At 38.7% G+C, this 19,815-nt stretch overlaps 1 protein-coding gene across 2 annotated transcripts in view; it reads right to left on the bottom strand.

Annotated features, from left to right (window-relative positions):
- Positions 1–6,008: 6,008 nt before the first annotated feature.
- The window catches only part of klf8 (Kruppel like factor 8), a 51,417-nt gene continuing 37,610 nt past the window's right edge, over positions 6,009–19,815 (bottom strand). For both annotated transcript variants that reach the window (XM_066646163.1, XM_066646162.1), the window contains exons 4-6: positions 14,529–14,640; positions 13,092–13,234; positions 6,009–11,364 (exon numbers count right to left, since the gene is read on the bottom strand). In XM_066646163.1, coding sequence (XP_066502260.1) covers positions 11,183–11,364; positions 13,092–13,234; positions 14,529–14,640 — 437 coding nt within the window. In that variant the 3' untranslated portion in view covers positions 6,009–11,182. The remainder of the gene's footprint in view (positions 11,365–13,091; positions 13,235–14,528; positions 14,641–19,815) is intronic.

Consider the following 19,815-nt stretch of genomic DNA (forward strand, 5'->3'; position numbering starts at 1 on the left):
GATAAGGTTCTTTTTTTAGAGGTTTGTGTTTTGCTTTTAGTGCAGCATCAAACTGTTTGTAGACTCTTTGGAGAAAAATTCCAACCAGACTACACTATAGCTTCTGTAAAATAAAGAGGTGGAAATGTCAAAACGTATGTCTCTTTTTTCTTACAGTAGTATTGGCAGCTTGTATGCATGGATGGGATTACGTAAACAGAAGTGTATATAAGCAAGCTGGATGCCAAAGGGAAAGAATGGGAATGTTTTGAAAGAATGTGTCCAAAATCAAGTGACAACATTAAAATTCTCTGTAGAATTTCTTCTCAAATTAATGAAAATAAAGTAATTCGGAGTGATTTGAAATATTCCATTGGATTGAAACTTACTGACTTTGTTTACGAGGTAGTGACAGGAGCCAAAGATGCCATTTATATTAAAAAAAATTAATAAAAGCTTTACTTTGCAGACTATTTTGCCTTACAGTCCCCTGAAGCACCCTTCAACATCAATGCATTTTTCAGAAGCAAACAGCTTTCACACACAAAGTAGTTTTACGGCCACATAGCTCCAGCGTCCTAAGGTTCTGGGTTCAATCCTCGCCGTAGGTAACTGTCTTTGAGGAATTGGGCGTGTTCTTCTCTTGTCTGTGTGGGTTTCCTCACATAGTCCAAAAGTACATGTTGTTAGGTGGAGTGGCTGTGTGAAATTGCCTACAGGTGTGAGTGCTTGAGTGACTGGGTGGATGTATGAAATTGTGCACAGATGTGTGTGAGTGACTGGGTGAGTGTTTGGTTTGACGTCCTGTCCAGAGTGTACTCATCAATACATTATGTGGTTTAAAATGTAAAATGTAACCTGCGTCTCTCCAAAATATATATATTAGCTTAAATTAAATGTTAAAAAAGTATATTTAAGTTACTTTAACAAGGTTTTGTTAAAGAGAACATGATTCCTTACATTTGTGTGTGCTTCAATATGCATATATTAGGAGATTTCATTTGCCTTTACCAAGGTAATCTTGAAGTTCTCCATAACTGTATAATGAACATTAGCTATTGTCCTTTTCCTCTTTCTTCTGATGTTCTTCTTGTGTTTCTAATGAGCCATAAAGTGTGTTAATTATTATCTACAGTTAGAGCAGAAAATGCCATAAACTCTGGGTTTTGACCTCCTTTCTGTTGGGTTCATTGGGCAATCAATTTTCAGGAAGAAAGCAACTAAGCAACTAAAATACTGTTTATTGTCACACTGAACACTTCAGTCTTACAATGAAAGATCAAAACTCTACAAGTTCCATTCAAAATATAATATATATTTATATGCATGCGCACTATATCGGCCTTCTGCTCTATGCATCTTGCCTGTGAGTCCAGTGACGTATTTTTGACAGTGTTTTCTAACTTTACAATTAGTGTTCATAATCTAGAAGTCGTACCCATAATAATTCAAGTTGTATGCGTAAGTCTTTATAATCGTATGTTTTTGAAGATGTATTCAAACAGACTTGTGTGCAAATTAAATATTTATGTATAAAAGTATATGAGCATGCACACGTTGTTGTTTTTTTTTTGACAGAAATCTGAATCCATACAGTTCCACCTTATGTTTCTACATTATATTAGCATGCTGAAAGTTCCTTTCTGAGCCTTGGTCCACATTAATGAATTGGGTACATTCTTCTGGATCTATGGTCCATCTTAAATGGTGCGCTGTTTACATTCAGACGCGTTTTCCACGTATATGTGTTGGTCTTTATGCTCATGTTCAATCTGAGCAATTTGACATAATACATGTAATAAACGGCCTATGTAGCAAATGTATTTCAACAAAATAGTTGTTTAAGATGCTATTTTATGTCGTTTATGATGTTAAATTACTGATTTACTGTTAAACATAAAACCAAACACAAATTATTACGGTCTAAATCTCATATTAAAACTTTCACAGACTTATATAAGGCAGATATAAAAAGGCTGTGTAGGGGGTGTTAATTTAGGTCTATTTTTCTTTCTTAGAGGAGGCTAATAACCTGTCATTACATTTGCCACACTAGAAGTTCAATGTTAAATGTTTACAAACCTTTATCAGTTATTGTAAAAGTTAGGTTATTTAAGACTCAGCTGCACATTTATCAGACACTTTCTGTTTAAAGTAAATAGTTTAAAATGTTTGAATGAAGTGGGATTCTAAAGAAAAAACATCAAACTGAAACCAAAATTAAGAAATGGCGATATTACTGGAGGCTTAATAGAAGGAAGGCGTGCTTAATGTATAGATTTCCTCCCCACGGTCCAAAAATACACATTGGTAGCTGGATTGGCTACAAAAAATTGGTTACAATAAATTATGATTCTTTTGTGTTATTGGTTTTGTTTGATTATGACATTAATTACATCACATGTAATTCAAGTTATACAGTATAATGCAATTAATATTTAAGAATTACATTTTAGAGACTGCAAATTGCAACTGCTGTAGTGTTAAATATAATCACACATTTAAGTGACAATTTATAACACTTTCAATTTAAATTAACGCTGAACTGTGTAATTATTTTACTCTGTGCAATGTGATTAAACAACAGTGTTAAACATGTTTACACATTTTGGTGTTAAAACTAAGTAAATTTTAGTTGAATCTACTCTTTAAATTACTCTTTAAATCCATAGAGTAAATTTAAATCTGTTTTCGAATGGGACCAAATGTTATCAGAAATGGAATTAAATTCAGCTCTACAGGTGTTAAATTAACACTTTCATTTTTTACTGTTTACTAGTAGTAGCAGCTTTTATTAGTGTTTCACAGTTAAACTACTGAAGTGACACACCAGTTCACAGATATAAAATCACATCAGTCACAATCAAGTAACATACCCATCTTGTTAATTTTTATAATATTATATTTTAAATAATCACAAAACGCACTAACATGTATATGATTTTATTAAAAAATGAGTGAGACCAGGTTGCTATTATTTTAGACCAGGGGTCACGAATAGGTGTCTAGACTCTTCTAGTCATTACGGTTCAGGTTTAGCGCTCCAGGAAAGTACTAGGCTAATCACATCTGTTTCTGCATATCACATGTAAGGCTACTCAGCCAATCAGATCTGTGCATTATGATGAAAGCTGTGACTCAAATGAGTGACACACACACGGCCGGGCTCCAGAAACCAATGTCCTGCGGCCAATAAAAATAGCCAAGGGGCGTGATATTGCTATAACTACAAGGCTACTTCTATATACAGGATATGACACTGATCAGGTACAGGTTATACATTATGTATGTCCTGTTACCCTGTCTGGACAAAAGATTCTCTATCTGGACCTAATGAATTTTAATTAATTACCCCTGTTTTAGACTAAAAGTGTCCAAGTAATAGAAAAGACATCTATAAAGGTCAGGTCCTGTACTGGTAGATGCTGGATGTTTTAAGTATCTACTTAACTGTTCTATATGCTAATGTGAGCTGCTACTTTTTATACTTCAACTCAAGTAGTTTGTGGAGATCATAGTTTTTACTGGATGGTAATGGTTAAAATAAATCATTGAGTGTTATAAGCCACTAGCAAATACATAACTTCGCTAAACCTGAGAAAAATTAAAACTACACTGGTTGAGCATTGTGAGAGGAAACTAAACTAAAGGAAGCTAAAGCTAGTGTTCTTATTCTCAGACAGAATTCTTACTGTAAGGCTAATGAGCACAGCATCCTCTTGTGGTCACTACCATGAATTGCAGAAAGTAAGAGAGAAAAAAAAATCAGACTCGAGTATTTTGTACAGAACTATACAATGAAGTGTGTTAAAATAAGCTCTAACAACCCCTCCTGATGTAGAATAATATATTCCATTTGTTGTTGCTTTAATACTTAATGTTCTGACACAATGCAAGTATTTAACATGCAAATATAGGTTTATGCTTGGTCAAATTATATTATTAAAAATGTTTAAAAGCTAAACTATTTAAATGCATTATCAGTGTCCCGTTTCTGAATTTTTAAAAGTTTAGTATTTCTACACATTGTTTTTCAAAAATAAGTTGATGGGTTAACATGAGAAAAAATCCAGTTCCAAAAGGCTGGATTCGCTTGTCTTGTGAAAATACTGCCATCAATTGAACCAATACAAGAAGGTAGACCAACATGACCAGAATGACCAAGCTGTTAGCCCAGTAAAATCAAGCTGATAAATTAGCTTGACCAGCATGAACAAATCAGTTGACCAGAATGATCAATCTGGTAGATATCTTGACAGGCACAAGTCTAGCAGACAATAGAACCAAACTGGTAGACCAGCATTACCAGTAGAAACCAGCTGGTGCACTAGAACTTCCAGCACGTCCAAGGTGGTAGACCTACATGACCATCACTACAAATATAGTATCTTGTGATGATCTTGACCAGCAGAAGTTACATTTTTATTTATTCAAGTGGAATATCCAACTTATCAGTCAAATTAACCATCTTAGACCACTAAGAACTCATGAATTGTAATTTTTATTGTGTGTGGCACGGTGGTGCAGCAGATAGTATCACAGCCACACAGCTCCAAGGATTGTGGGTTCAAGTCCTGCTACGGGTGACTGTCTGTTAAGAGTTTGTGCATTGTCCTGGTTTCCTCCCAAGGTCCAAAAACACCTTGGGAGGTGGATTGGTGATTCAAAAGTGTCATTATGTGTCGACGTGGAGAGGACTGGCGCCCCCTCCAGGGTGTGTTCCTGCCTTGCGCCCAGTGATTCCTGGAAGGCTCCGGACCCACGTTTAATTCCTTCTTCGTTTAATTTCATTTAGGCTTCTATGTCATTAGGGGAGAACAGGTTTTCAGAGGTGTTATCTTCAGACTCAGTATTGAAACCTCACAAACAATTACCTTCTTAACCAACAATCCTCCATTTTGTGAAGAGTTTTTAACATTATAAACATATAAGATGGTCAGCTATGTGCTGAAATACGATTTGAAATCCTAATAATTTGTAATGCTATTATCATGAAGAAAATGTATTTACTATTTACTGCAAGATAGCTCTTACTGTTAGATAATTAGGTGTTTACAATATATTTTAAAACATTTCTGTAATGTATAATTGTAATTTAAAATTCAAATATTTTCCTGCTTTTTTGTCATTTAATTGTATGTATTATTAAATATAACAACTGTCATTTTATTTAAAAATAAATAAATAAAAATTTGGTATGAGTAACGTTCCCAGACACAAACATAGAACTTATTCATTCATTAATTGTCTGTAACCACTTATCCAGGGTTATGTTGGGCCTGGAGCTTACACAGAATCACTGGGGGTCAGGTAGGAACACACTCTGGAAAGAGCAAGAGTCCTTCGCAGGGTGACACACACTCACACCTATGGACACTTTTGAGTCGCCAATCCACCTACCAACATGTTTTTGGATCGTGGGAGGAACCAGACCACCTGGAGCAAACCCACACAGACACAGGGAGAACACACCACACTCTTCACAGTCAGTCACCCGGAGCGGGACTCGATCCCACAACCCCAGGAGGTGTATGACAGCAACACTATGCCATCCAACATCAAAACACATACTATCGTTATTACAATTTATTAAAAAGATTATATAATTCTAGTAGTTTGATTATCATGTATTTTATAAATCTAATACCTGCAGCACAATTGGTCTCATTATTGATAGCCATGTTGAACAGGAAAAAACAGTCAGATATTTTGCAAAATAGTCACATTTATATGGCAACCCAGCATTTGCATGTCATAGTTCACCTTTTTCAGGAGTCTTGAAACTTTTGAATAACTTGATAACTTCACGGGAGTATTAATATGAGATGATCTGCAGACCAAACACCATATCCACAAACATGAAGATAAGAAAATAGAGATATGGAAGGCTAATTACTGTAGCAATTTTATAAGAATTTTTTTTTAAATTCGTAAAATCCTTACTAAACAATACCCTATTATGTAAAACAAAATTCAAATCAGGATCCAAAACCTGGAACCCAAAGGAAATGACACCACTGTCTGCACCAAAAACATTTTATTCTATAAAAGGAGTGGGGTAATCACAACTGTACAGGGGAAACTGACTTTTAACACCATTTCTCACAGTATCAAAAAGCTTGTGTTTGCCGCACTGATCTTTACACATTTGTTCTGTACAAATACAAAAGAAATAACATTAATTACTTGTATTATTATAATGATAACTGCATTGCACTGAGTAATATAGTACTGGCCCATATGTTACTGCATTCAATATAAAATACCTATGATTTTGCGTCTTTTTTGTCGGTTTGTTTTCTTAAGATGACTTTGATTTATGATAAGCACACTTGCACACACACTCACAAACCCTATATATATATGTATATATATATATATTTATTTATTTATTTATTTATATTTTTATTTATGTAAATAAATCTTTTTTTAAACTAATCAGTCAAAAGCGAAAATGAGTAAACATGCTCAGAAAAATGTGGATGTGGGGAAATTCAGTCTTGGGAACAGGGATGCGTCTGAAGATGGGGAAATGAAAAATAACCCAAATTTAGAATATTATTCAATCACTAAGGCTTTCTGCTTGAGGTTACTGAGGGCATTTCTGTGGCACTGAAGTGGGACGATGCACTTCACTTCATTCACTCTAACGTTTACGCTATCGCCCTTTCTGAATCATTCACACTGAATCAATCAACTGAATCATTCACACTGTGTGCAGCCAGAGAACATGTACGTATGTATGAAGCCAGGTATTAGTCACGGAACGTGCAAGAAACGGCTTTCGTCTCACACATCTCACAGAGTGTGTTTTGTATAGGTCATGGATTATCAGTGCTTACAGGCCACTTTTGTCAGGGCACCAACACACCGACATGCTCACCAACTTCACAAAGGAAAAATCACACTCTCCATGCAACACAGGAGTACAAAATAAAAGAAAATTCTCACCCACTGCAGCACTGCAGCACCCCAACCCAAAAAAAAAAACAACAACAAAAAAAAAAAAAACAACAAAGGGAAAAGAAAAAATATTTCACATTGTCTAGTCAGTGTTAAAAATAGAAATCCACCCGTTACGTTTATTCAGAACTTTTGACTATATACAATATGTACATTTATTCATTAATTATTCATAATTGTCTGTATGCCTATGAACATATTCTAAAAAAAATTGCAATCAAATGCATATACTTTTTTTTTTCTACAAAGATGTGCTTAGTAACATTTTTGAGTTGAAGCAAGAGAATGATAGAAAAGTTTAAAGATTGCATTGCTCTCTGGACCAAAAGATCGTGCCACTTTTTGCAAACATGCAGTCAACTCTTGAAGGCTGGAATCGAAACAAGCGTTGTCTTTATAGCTTCTGGAGAAAGGCAGAATGCACACTTTATGAACTGCTAGCTGTTGAAATTAGGGCCATGGCTATGAGTGCTAGCAATGAGGGGATACAGTCAATGTTAATAAGAAAGAAAAAAAAAGAAAAAAAACGCACCCTCCTTCTTGACTGATCAGCATGGACATCTGTGCTCAAAAATTTTAACATGAGATCCACTCTCCCCATCAGAACAACAACAGCATGGACAGTGACTAGGTCCATGGATTAGGTCTGAGTAGATTTGCATAATCAAGTGAACCCAGGGCAGGAGCTAAAACTGTTAATTTAAGACATGACGATTCTTGATCTAGGTGCAAATGTGTTTTTTTTGTAAGGGTGCCTCACTTTACAAGGGGTCCCAACACAGAACCCTGAGGAACTCCACCAACCAGATGTGCAAAGCCAAGTTGCACATTTACTTCAATTAAGGCTCTGACAGGCTAGAAGTAACAATATGTGCCTACAACACACACTTCTACTATTCAAACTATGATTATGTCTTCTTTAAACACACATACACACACACAAACCAGTGTGCTTAAAATTGTGTGAGCACTTTAGAAGTGTGAACATGACTTAAACATGATCGGTTAATCATTAAAGTACAGTGCCTTGTGAAAGTATTCCCCTTGAACTTTTCAAACTTTTGCCACATTTCAGGTCTCAAACATAAAGATATCAATTTTTAATTTTTTGTGAAGAATCAACAACAAGTGGGACACAATCGTGAAGTGGAATGAAATTTATTGAATGTGTCAAACTTTTTTAACAAATAAAAAACTGAAAAGTGGGGCGTGCAATATTATTAGGCCCCTTTACTTTCAGTGCAGCAAACTCACTCCAGAAGTTCAGTGAGGATCTCTGAATGATCCAATGTTGTCCCAAATGACTGCTGATGATAAATAGAATCCACCTGTGTGTAATCAAGTCTCCGTATAAATGCACCTGCTCTGTGATAGTTTCAGGGTTCTGTTCAAAGCGCAGAGAGCATCATAAAGACCAAGGAACACACCAGGCAGGTCTGAGATCTGTTGTGGAGAAGTCTAAAGCTGGATTTGGATACAAAAAGCTTTACACATCCCAAGGAGCACTGTGCCAGCAATCATATTGAAATGGAAGGAGTATCAGACCACTGCAAATCTACCAAGACCCGGCCGTCCCTCTAAACTTTAATCTCGAAGAAGGAGAAGACTGATCAGAGATGCAGCCAAGAGGCCCATGATCACTCTGGATGAACTGCAGAGATCTACAGCTGAGGTGGGACAGTCTGTCCATAGGACAACAATCAGTCGTACACTGCAAAAATTTGGCCACTGTTTGGTCACAATGCAAAACGATATGTTTGGCGTAAAAGCAACACAGCTCATCACCCTGAACACGCCATCCTCACTGTCAAACATGGTGGTGCCCTGCTTTTCATCAGCAGGGACAGGGAAGATGGATGGGGCCAAATACAGGACCATTCTTGAAGAGACCTGAGACTGGGCTGGAGATTTATCTTCCAACAAGACAATGATCCAAAACATAAAGCCAAATCTACAATGGAATGGTTCACAAACGTATCCAGGTGTTGGAATGGCCAAGTCAAAGTCCAGACCTGAATCCTATCGAGAATCTGTGGAAAGAGCTGAAGACTGCTGTTCACAAACACTCTCCATCCAACCTCACTGAGCTCGAGCTGTTTTGCAAGGAAGAAAGGGCAAGAATTTCAGTCTCGATGTGCAAAACTGATAGAGACATACCCCAAGCGACTTGCAGCTGTAATTGCAGCAAAAGTTGGCGCTACAAAGTATTAACACAAGGGGGCCGAATAATATTGCACGCCCCATTTTTCAATTTATTTGTTAAAGTTTGACACATCCAATAAATTTCATTCCACTTCACGATTGTGTCCCACTTGTTGATTCTTCACAAAAACTTTAAATTATATATCTTTATGTTTGAAGCCTGAAATGTGGCAAAAGTTTGAAAAGTTCAAGGGGGCCGAATACTTTCGCAAGGCACTGTATATAAGAACATTTAACAATCGAGACTAAAGTATTTCCAAATTAAAAATGCCGACACAAACCATTTCTATAAGAGTTTGGACTCCAGTGTTCAGAGGTTGTGGACAAGGAAAAAGTGTTCACATAATTTTACCACTCACAGATCTGTAATATTGGATCATTGTCCTTGATAAATTACTAACAAATAAGATTTTTTTGTCCCAATTTATTTATATTTTTTAAAGTCAACTTCTAGGCCTTGTGAAAATTGGATCATGTTCAAGTCATTTATGCAAAAATATAGGAGATTCTAAAGGGTTCACACATGTCTGAGCACCATACACACACAAACACACACAATTATTGAACTCCCCTGTTCTCTGTGAGTATCACGTTTGTAGCTGAACATTTTTCACAGCCTCATGAAACAAGGTTAGATAAAGTACATCCAACAAATAATGTTAATTATATTACATACCAAATTTTAGGAATAATAATAAAACTTAAACAATAATAATAATAATAGATCATGAATACTGTTACCATGCCAAATAAAATTTCTTGTGAGAGATGCTCAGTGGTGATAACCCAGCATAACTGTCAATACACTGAGAGCACAGGTTCAGGAACCCGAATTTCTTTTCCCTTTTTTTTTTTTCTTTTTTTTTTCCCAGCTCACTGAACCCCCACAAAAGGAATTAATATACATATTTTACTTATTTGCATGGGGTGAGGCCTTGATCTGTCTCTTTCAGAAAACATCAACATAGTACACTGTATGGCCAATTCAAGCCCCGGGGCTCAAAAACAAAGATTTAAAGAACTATGCTGTCCAATCAGCAGAGAGCCACAGGCCCTTTTTTTTTATCTTCAGACTTCATAGTGAGCCCTCAGACTGTTTGGTGTATGTAGCAAGCTGCTACAGCTGAACAGTAAGGCTTATTAGCCAGGCTACAGTTGCGATTGATGCAATGAAGAAAATGGAATTCTATTTAAAAAATAAAAAATAAAAATAAAAATTCACAGTCTTGTTGTTAGCTCCCTGTCGCTACGTCTCGGGCGGGTTCAGGGTTTGGGGTTGATCAAGACAAAACACCCCCCACGCAACACACATTTTTGTTCATTGAATGACAGCAAACAGGGGCAGAACATCTCTTAAATGGTCTTTAAAAGAAAGGAAGGAATTAAAAACCTCCTACAAATTATTTCGGCCACTCAGTGACATACATACACCACTACACGCACAAGCTCTCATGCACACCAAAGGTCGAAGTAAAGGACGACTTAAAAAGTTCAGGTAAAAGATACAAATCAAATGACCAGAAGACAGCTTCAAGACTCTTCTCTGCCTCCCACAAAAACGATCAAAAGCCACCCAGAAACTCCACAATAAGGTCTCCTTTCTCGTCTGGACTGTTCCCACTCTCTGGTGCTCCTCTGTATGGATGGCTCAATGGCCCTTCAGTCTCAGTTAACAGCAGTGCGTTTCCCTGTAGTCACGTCTTGAGAGATGGACGTCGAAGCAAGTGTAGAGAGGGAGAGTAGCGAGGGGTGGACGGGGTGGACTGTGGCTTCTGGAAAGCGCAGGCATGTACAGATAATAGAACCCCCCCTACACACACACACACACACACACACACACACACACAACACCCCAACCCACCACACACCACCCCATCGCCTTCCATGAGCCAAGTTCATTTTCCAGATCTGAGGAAAGGAGGGATAGCTTCACAGTTCAGTCCCTCTCTGGGGGTGGCGTGTCTCCTGAGGAGCATGAGGGCAGGGAGGCGGGGCTAAAAGGAAAGCAGGAGGCGGAGCAGGAGGCGGAGCAGCAGGCTCACATCATTACGTGGCGACGCCGGTGGAGGGCCAGGTGGTCCGAGCGGGAGAAGCTGCGGTCGCAGTCAGTGCAGCGGAACGGCTTGATGCCTGTGTGCTTGCGGAAGTGCCGTGTGAGCTCGTCTGAGCGAGCGAAACGCCAAGTGCAGCCCTCCCACGTGCACTGGTAGGGCTTCTCTCCTGTGGAACACAAGACCACCAGCAAGAGAAAGAATGAGAGCCTGTAGCCATCATCTTAAGAGCAACAGTTCAATCAAACTATACTATTTGCCATCAATGGAAGACCTCAAACATTAATGACTGTAGAAAACATGGACAGGACAGCGTCTCTCAAAAGTGAAGTCAGCACAGGTCTAGTGCCTCTACTGGCTGGTTGCAGCTGCACCCACACCCAGAATGTTTCTATGGCAAAGCAGTCCATGTCATTTTTCCTCCAATAAACTGAGGTTCCAGCAGGTAGTTTTTTTCTTGTGCTAATATAGGCACATTTGTTTTTCCCCCAGATATCAGCTTTTAAAAGTATCTGAAATATCATGAGAAGGCTGTATTACACTTAGGAATAAAGTGACTCCAGCCCATTCTGTTTAAGTGTAGAAGAGCTGTCAGGCACCAGGTCATACTATTATTCACCATTTATACTTATTCAATATTTATACTAATATTCACCATATTTAACTTATAACTGTTAAATTTACAGAAGCACTGGCGCCCCCTCCAGGGTGTGTTCCTGCCTTGTGCCCAATGATTCCAGGTAGGCTCTGGACCCAACGCGACCCTGAACTGGATAAGCAGTTACAGATAATGAATGAAAGAATGTTAAATGTACAAGTTTTGACAATTGTGTTATGCTCTGATGTTGTTTGTCCCTTGCGCGTGTGCATCTTGGCTTCAGACACTGTGTGAAGCTAACTTCTTATTTGAACACTCCTTTCCAACTTAAGAAGATGCACTACTCAGCAATTCCATTCTTCCTTAAATAGAGCCAAAATTATTGCAGTCACTGTACAATTCTCCATTCCCCCTTAAATGGTGCCACATCGCAAAACTATTCATTCTACTTTAACTAGAGCAGGGAATTTTAATGTGGTTCTGGAAGAATTATGCATTTCGCTTTAAATGCTGCACTGTTTAAGGTGGAACCAAAAATTCTAAAGCACACACACTAAACTTGGCTCCATTTAAGGTGGTTTGGAAATTTTGGTGGGCGCCAGAATGTCACTGCTGCCCCATTTAAGTTGGAAGTCGAAGATGGTAAACGCAAGTAATAAATGCACTTTTTAATGTGGAGAGGTCTAATACGAAGTGCAGATGCAGTTTGTGAAAAGGAAAATGATGAGAAAACAAGGTTGCTTGCAGGCTATAAAAAATCCACTTGGGTCCTGCTTTCAGAATGGCACTCTGATCCTTTCTGGGCTCTTCTGAGTAAGGGCACCATCTATATCCACCTCTGGACTTTGGCAACATGGTGGACAATTTTTGCTTCATTTTTATAGAATGGAAAGGAATGGAGGCATGCTGTCCATGTTTCTACAGTCTTTGGAAAATACGACCAGAGGGATAATGTAGCAACAGTGTATCAATCGTAATATGACACACAAAGATATGAAATAGTGCACTTTTTCACTGGCCAAGTAAATGGTTTGAAATTGGTTGATGCATAAACTCAGTTATATTTAAGCTTAATGCTATTGACAGATTAATCTTTAATCTGTCAATAGTTCACATGGATATATCCATCAGTTTCTTCCATAATATATGTCATTATCAACTCATATTTCAAAATCTAAATGTTAGAGCTAGTCATGTCTCAAGTTATCTCAGTAGCATTTATCCATTGCCACATTAGCACTGCTTTGTTGAATTCTTTAAAAAATGTTTTGCTAGAGGACAATTTACGGAAGGCAAACCTGTGTGTATCCTGCGGTGAGCTTTCAGATGGGAGCTCTTTGTGTACACCTTGTTGCAGCCATCATAATCACACATGTGCACCCGTCTTCTTTTCATGTCAGGGTAGTCAGGCTCTCCTTGGATATCCACATCTGTGCTTATACTAAAAAAGGGGAAATGAAAATATGTTAAGTCTGATTTAACAGCAGTGTTAAAATAAAACTCCAATATAAACACTGGAATCTGAATGGAAAGAAATTTAATTTATTTTTTAACGTAAGGTACCCCTTCTTGTCTTTAAATTTGTGGTCTCTAGAAGATCTATAAAAATATATAATGGTCCCACCTGGAGGGGTTGTGGTAAAGGTTTCTTTAACAATGAATGGCTCCACAAAAACACATTTGATTTTCTTAGTTACTGGAAGCCTGCGGCACATTTTGTATCCCTTTATCCTATATTTCCTCTTCACAGAGCCTGACAGGACCGTTTCAGATGTTTTACAAGCTTAAAATCTATTTAAAAGTTTGTTAAATATAAGGATACACACAAGGCTGAATTTAATTTTTACACCAAGCCCATATAAATGTTGATTAATACTGGAAACATATATTAGAATGTTAGTTGTCCATAAGCTGTGAACCTGTAAGCCACCACCAGAGGGGGCTAATGTGTGTGAATGTCTAAATTCCATACAGCTGGAGTACTTCCAGTCCAGTGCTGATTTCTCTCTTCCTCTCCCTCTCTCTCTCTCTCTCTCTCTCTCTCTCTCTCTATTCCCACCCTAACTACCCCTCCCCCTCATTTTTTCAGCTTGTCCCTTTCTCCTTTCCTTTCCTTCCTCTCTCCCTCTCTCTCTCTCACTCTCCTCCTGGCCTTGCCTCTCCCCTCCCTGTCTGCCAACGAGTTCACTCCCTTTTCCCTAACTCTATCTCCCTGTCTTTTTCCATCTCTCCCTCACTCTTTCATTTACAAACAACCTCTCTCAATAACTCTCGCTCTCTCCCTCTCTCTTAGGCATGCTGGCCAAAGTAAAATATTCTGTGCTCCATCCTGTCTTTTTGTATTCCACCCCCACTTTTCTGTCTGTCTCTCTCTCTTTCCCCTCATTACTCCCTCTTTCAAGGCATTTATAAGGAGGTGTGACGGCAAACTGTTACGTAACCTTGTTTACACCCAGTTTGGAGAGAGAACCCTGCCCAGCAACACACACACACACACACAGTACATGCACCCAACCCATAGCCCCAGAAGAGCAGTGTTGGTGCTCCAGCGTGCTGGGGGGTTATATAAGTGTACAGAGCAGTGATATATCTATGCCATTCAAATGGGAGTCTACACACACACACACACATAATATACTACCCCCCCCACCACCCCCCCCCCCCCCCACACACACACACACACAGATCCCAAATTGCCCTTGATTGAAACACCCATCACACACCCATCTACTCACCTGTTGTCCATGCTCTGTGTTCTGAATGTGGCTGATCCGGACTCTGTGCCGCTCTCTGTATCACTGTCACTCTGGAACTCTACTGGAGACGTCGAGCCCGGCTTAATTCGCACTGAAACGCAAAAAAGAGAAACACATAAGAATATTAGAAGTTGTCAATCAATTAAAAAATAAATAAATAAAATTTGCTGCAATTAACCATAATGATTAATCGCATTGTCCATCCATCCATCCATTATCTGTAACCGCTTATCCAATTTAGGGTCGCGGGGGGTCCAGAGCCTACCTGGAATCATCGGGCACAAGGCGGGAATACACCCTGGAGGGGACGCCAGTCCTTCACAGGGCGACACAGACACATTCACTCTCACACCTACGGACACTTTCGAGTCGCCAATCCACCTGCAACGTGTGTTTTTGGACTGTGGGAGGAAACTGGAGCACCCGGAGGAAACCCACGCGGACACGGGGAGAACACACTAACTCCTCACAGACAGTCACCCTGAGCTGGAATCGAACCCACAACCTCCAGGCCCCTGGGGCGCCACCGTGCCGCCCATTAATCGCATTGTCCCTTCTTAAATCTGAAGCTTTTAATAATGGATATTTAAATGTAATGTGTGTGTGTGTGTGTGTGTGTGTGTGTGTGTGTGTGTGTTTAAAGTCGACATAATCATAGTTTGAATAGTAGAAGTGTCTGTTGCAGGCACATATTGTTACTTCTAACAGAGCCTTAATTGAAGTAAATGTGCAACTTGGCTTTGCACATCTGGTTGGTGGTGTTCCTCAGGGTTCTATGTTGGGACCCCTTGGAATGTGAGGCACCCTTACAAAAAAAAAAAAAAAAAAAACCTCATCAAATCAAATCACATCTGCACATCAAAAATCATAATGGCTTTAATAAACAGATTTAGTTCCTGGCACAAAAAAAATCACAATGACTTGTGCTCTATGGGAGAAGTCAATCCAGGCCTTATTCAGTCAATACAGAAAAGAAAAAGGAGGAGAATATAAGGAGGGAATTATAGCTATTTTACCTCAGCTAACCCCACCACATACGTCTACGCAACTCTGCACCAGTCTGCTCACGAGCGGCATTGTCTGAGAAAACACTCATTAATATCTAGGTGTGCTTGGCTCTAAGCTGGGTGTGGAAAGACAGCACTTGAAGTGACCCCTTAAAGAAAACACACAGTGATGGAACGCAGCACTCAGCTCATTCAAGTCAAACAATATCGCTTCCAGAACACAAGACAAAACGCTTTTTCTCTGCCATTCACCCATGCACTGGTGAGAACTACTCCTTAAAACTAGGTGTGGTCATGACACACACACACACTGCTCTTCCAGCATGTTCAAAAGACAAATGAAGAGATGGCCAGACTGTTAAATTAACCTCAAGCTTCCAATTAAAAATAGGTGTGGCTGGTTAGGGTGTGGGCTGAGCTCTCTTTAGACGCAACCTTTAACCCCCTAGAGGGAGCACAGAAGGAATAGAGAAAGCTCCACACTGTTCAAAGTTTATCTTTTCTCTGATGAAAGGGGGATGGGTCCAGTCCATTGTGCATTCCAGTCCCCGAGTCATTCAAAAGCAAAGCAGCTCATCTTCTCACTGTCTCAGTATTGCTGATTTCAATGTTTGTAAATGGGGACAGAACTGTCCCAATTTTATGGAAAAAGCAGAGAAAAACAAAGCTAACCCACAATGTAAGGACCAACAAAAATGGGTCCAAAAGTGGTGGCTTTAACACTCATTCAGTCATCAACAAATCATTTTCAGCCATTTTTCATTTTTCAACTTAAACATATTAAACTATACTGCTTTATTTTTGAATTAATGCAATTGTTTTTCATGACTTAAAGCTTTACAAATTGTGTGGATATTTCTTGAAAATAAAATAAAATTTCTTTACTTTCCACACATTATTTTAATAAGATAAAAAAGCTATAAATGAACACATATAGATATATATAGATATAATGTTCAAAAAATATAACCATAAAAGTGTCACAAGGATTTATCACATTTTTGTGTAGTTAATCACAATGATCCAATTGATTTATTGGTTCATATTATGTTTCTTATTTTAAACAAATGCATATAGTTTTACACATAATGGACAAAGTAAACATAATCAGAAAGGTGATTTTTCATGGAAAACAAAAAATTAGTTTCCTTATTAAGCAAAACAGACAGGCCATTTAGGATAGGCCAGTTTTGCTTTCCTTTAGATTTACTGTTCAGAATGTCTGTGCTGGTCCAGTCTAACAGGGCCCAACAAAACACAACACAGGCATCAAACTTTCCTCTCGGGAAAAGCTCACCATGGTGTTGCAAACAGGAAATGGAATCAAATGACAAGAAGGATGGCTGAACAACACACTATAGGAAAAGCAAAGTTTCTCCTTAAGCAAGTGGATTTGGCCCTGCATTTCATCAATTAGGGAGAGGGCACAGCCCACCTTGAATGGTTCTGGTTTGCGTGCACCACTATGTTTACCCTACACTGCTGCCATAAAACAGAGAAACGGCCATGCAGCCAGCAGAGCCGTGCCATGAGGACGAATATGGTGAGGAAAAGCAAAGATTCTCTATTCAATATTATGTAACTCCCGGGGTAGGGGCTCTGGAAAAAGTGGATGGTTCACATGAACAAAATAAACAAACAAACTTGTGCCTTTAAAACTTTGTTGTTAACGCATTATTAACACAACTTATTTACTTACTTCACAGCATTCCAACTCTGTAGTTTTCCACATAGAAATCAAATGGAACTAATCCTCTTTGCAAGCCACTTTAAGAAAACCCCACCCAAAAATCATAATTGGTCATGCTGGTTTTCATGTTTAGCCCATGAGATTTTCCTCAGACCTAATGGATCTTATTCAAAGCCTGGAAGAGTCCAAAAGAAAACATTTGAAGTGTTAACACCCAGGGAAGACTCTACTCCTCCCTGCTTTTTTAAACAGTACTTCATAAATACTAACAGAGAACATTCTCCTCTTTGTTGGCATGGTACTGAGTCAAGCTTTGCCAGTAAAGTCTTTCCACAGGTTTCATTCAGCGTTTTCATGTTCATTTCCTTTTATTCTTCTCAGTATTCACTAATTTTTCATCATTTGGATCAGTTTCCTTCTTGGCCTCTTTTGGAGCAAAATGGAAAGCTGTGATGTCAAAAGGTCAATGAGAAGAAAAAGTCCTGAGGCGGGGTGGACCATTTCAGGCTGAAGAAAGGGGGAGTCACTACATTCACTCAGTCAATACTTCAGGGTTTTAACTTAAGCTTTATAATTATACACTGGGTGAACCTCAGACTTGATCAAGACAGTTGTGTAGAAACACACTGAGTCAGTGATGTCAATGCTGCTAATAAAAAAATGAGGTTAAACATTGCAGCTACTTGCTTACATTCAGCATCCACATCATTAAAAACTATGACTGAGCTTCTTCAAGACTAACCCTTACATTTAAACAGCTCACTTTAGGCTCAGATTTCATGTTACATTACAAAAGGCTGGATGGATAAATTAATTCATTATTTAATTAATTACTGTATATATTTTAATTACATTTTAACCATGAATTAAATATTTTAAACATAATTACTGTGCCATCAAATATTTATATGCAAACCTGTGCACTTGAACAGTAGTACCAGTAGTACTTAAACAAACTCTAAGTAATAATTTTACCTTCAAATTTCAGTTTCAAAATGATTGTGATTCTTCACTGGCCTGTAACAGGGAAATAGAGCCTCTGCCATTATTACCCTGGGCTCCACACCGCAGAATTTGCACTATGTAACTTTTGTAGGAGGGTAGGGCCCCCACCAGAACACCACATTGATTTCAGTACAGTCCTGTAAAAGTTAAGTAAGCTAGGGAGAGCCCCAAGAGCAAAATAAAATATAATAAATTAATGAATTTATCCTAATAAATTAGTCCTGTTTGACTGTAGTTGTGATGTCACAGTGAAATGGTGTATAGTTGCTGCTGATTGGTCAAATTCACCTACAGCTGTTTATTAAACAAAGTTTTAAAAAACACTTGATGATGTGTTTAATGATGTGTTTAAGCTATAATACAAATTGCATGGCAAACTCCTACAAATTGTGATCATAATATAAATAACGATTAAATATTTCATGCTACTTATCGTTTCTTCCCAGTCGTTATAAATAATGACTGCATGACCCAGTCAAGTCTTTATGCTGTGTTACTATCTACAATCATGCTTTTGTTTTTACTGTTTGTGGTAGGAGAGTTATCCTGCAGCTGCACAGAAGCCCCCGCAGTTGCCTTCAATGCCAGTTTCCAACCTTTTTTTTTAAAAACAGTTTTTAAGCTGTGTTCAATACTGTGCTCTCACAAGTATATAATTATCTGATATATATTTCTGTTTTTATAGTTTAAGGTTTCTCTTCGTGGGATTCCATCCCTGATCTTTAGCCTTTTGTATGTATATATAGTTTCAGGTTTGTGTGAGAACATGTGCATGTGAACTGATAACATGATAAGGATGTGCTCAAAGCTGCAAAAGGGTGAGAAGGGGGTGTCATGGTGCAAGACAGGGAGCAGTGGGTGGAGGAAAAAGATTATCAGTCTTGTCAGAGCTGTCAGTCAAAAAAAAAAAAGACCTTCAAAAACATGACTACAGAGTCAAGCAAGACAGCTTTGTAATTACAATAATCACAGGCCTTTCCTCATCACATAAACACTAAATGGCCAAAAGTTTGTAGACACATGCTTATCTAGCGTTTTCCATTCTGGCAAATAGATCCACCACCCCAAAACCCAACACTGGGGCCAAAAATGGGCAACTGAATTCTTGTGTCAACACTGGATGAGCCTCAGAGTTGCCTGATCTAACAAATTACAAGTGGTGTCAGGCTATGTTCATTATTCATTCATTATCTGTAACCACTTATCCAGTTCAGGGGGTCTGGAGCCAAACCGGAATCATTGGGCGCAAGGCAGGAATACACCCTGAACTGGGGCCAGTACTTCACAGGGCAACACACACACATTTACTCTCACACACACACACCTACGGACACTTTTTGAGTCGCCAATCCACCTACCAACCTGTGTTTTTGGAGCGTGGGAGGAAACCGGAGCAGCCGGAAGAAACCCACACGGACACCAAACTCCTCACAGACAGTCAGTCACCCGGAGCGGGACTCAAACACACAACCTTCAGGTCCCTGGAGCTGTGTGACTGCAACACTACCTACTGCGCCACCCTGTCACCCACTTTGGGAATATCACGTATGTAAATCATTCATAA

The sequence above is a fragment of the Hoplias malabaricus genome, chromosome 15 (assembly GCF_029633855.1).
Source record: "Hoplias malabaricus isolate fHopMal1 chromosome 15, fHopMal1.hap1, whole genome shotgun sequence".
Classification (NCBI taxonomy): domain Eukaryota; kingdom Metazoa; phylum Chordata; class Actinopteri; order Characiformes; family Erythrinidae; genus Hoplias; species Hoplias malabaricus.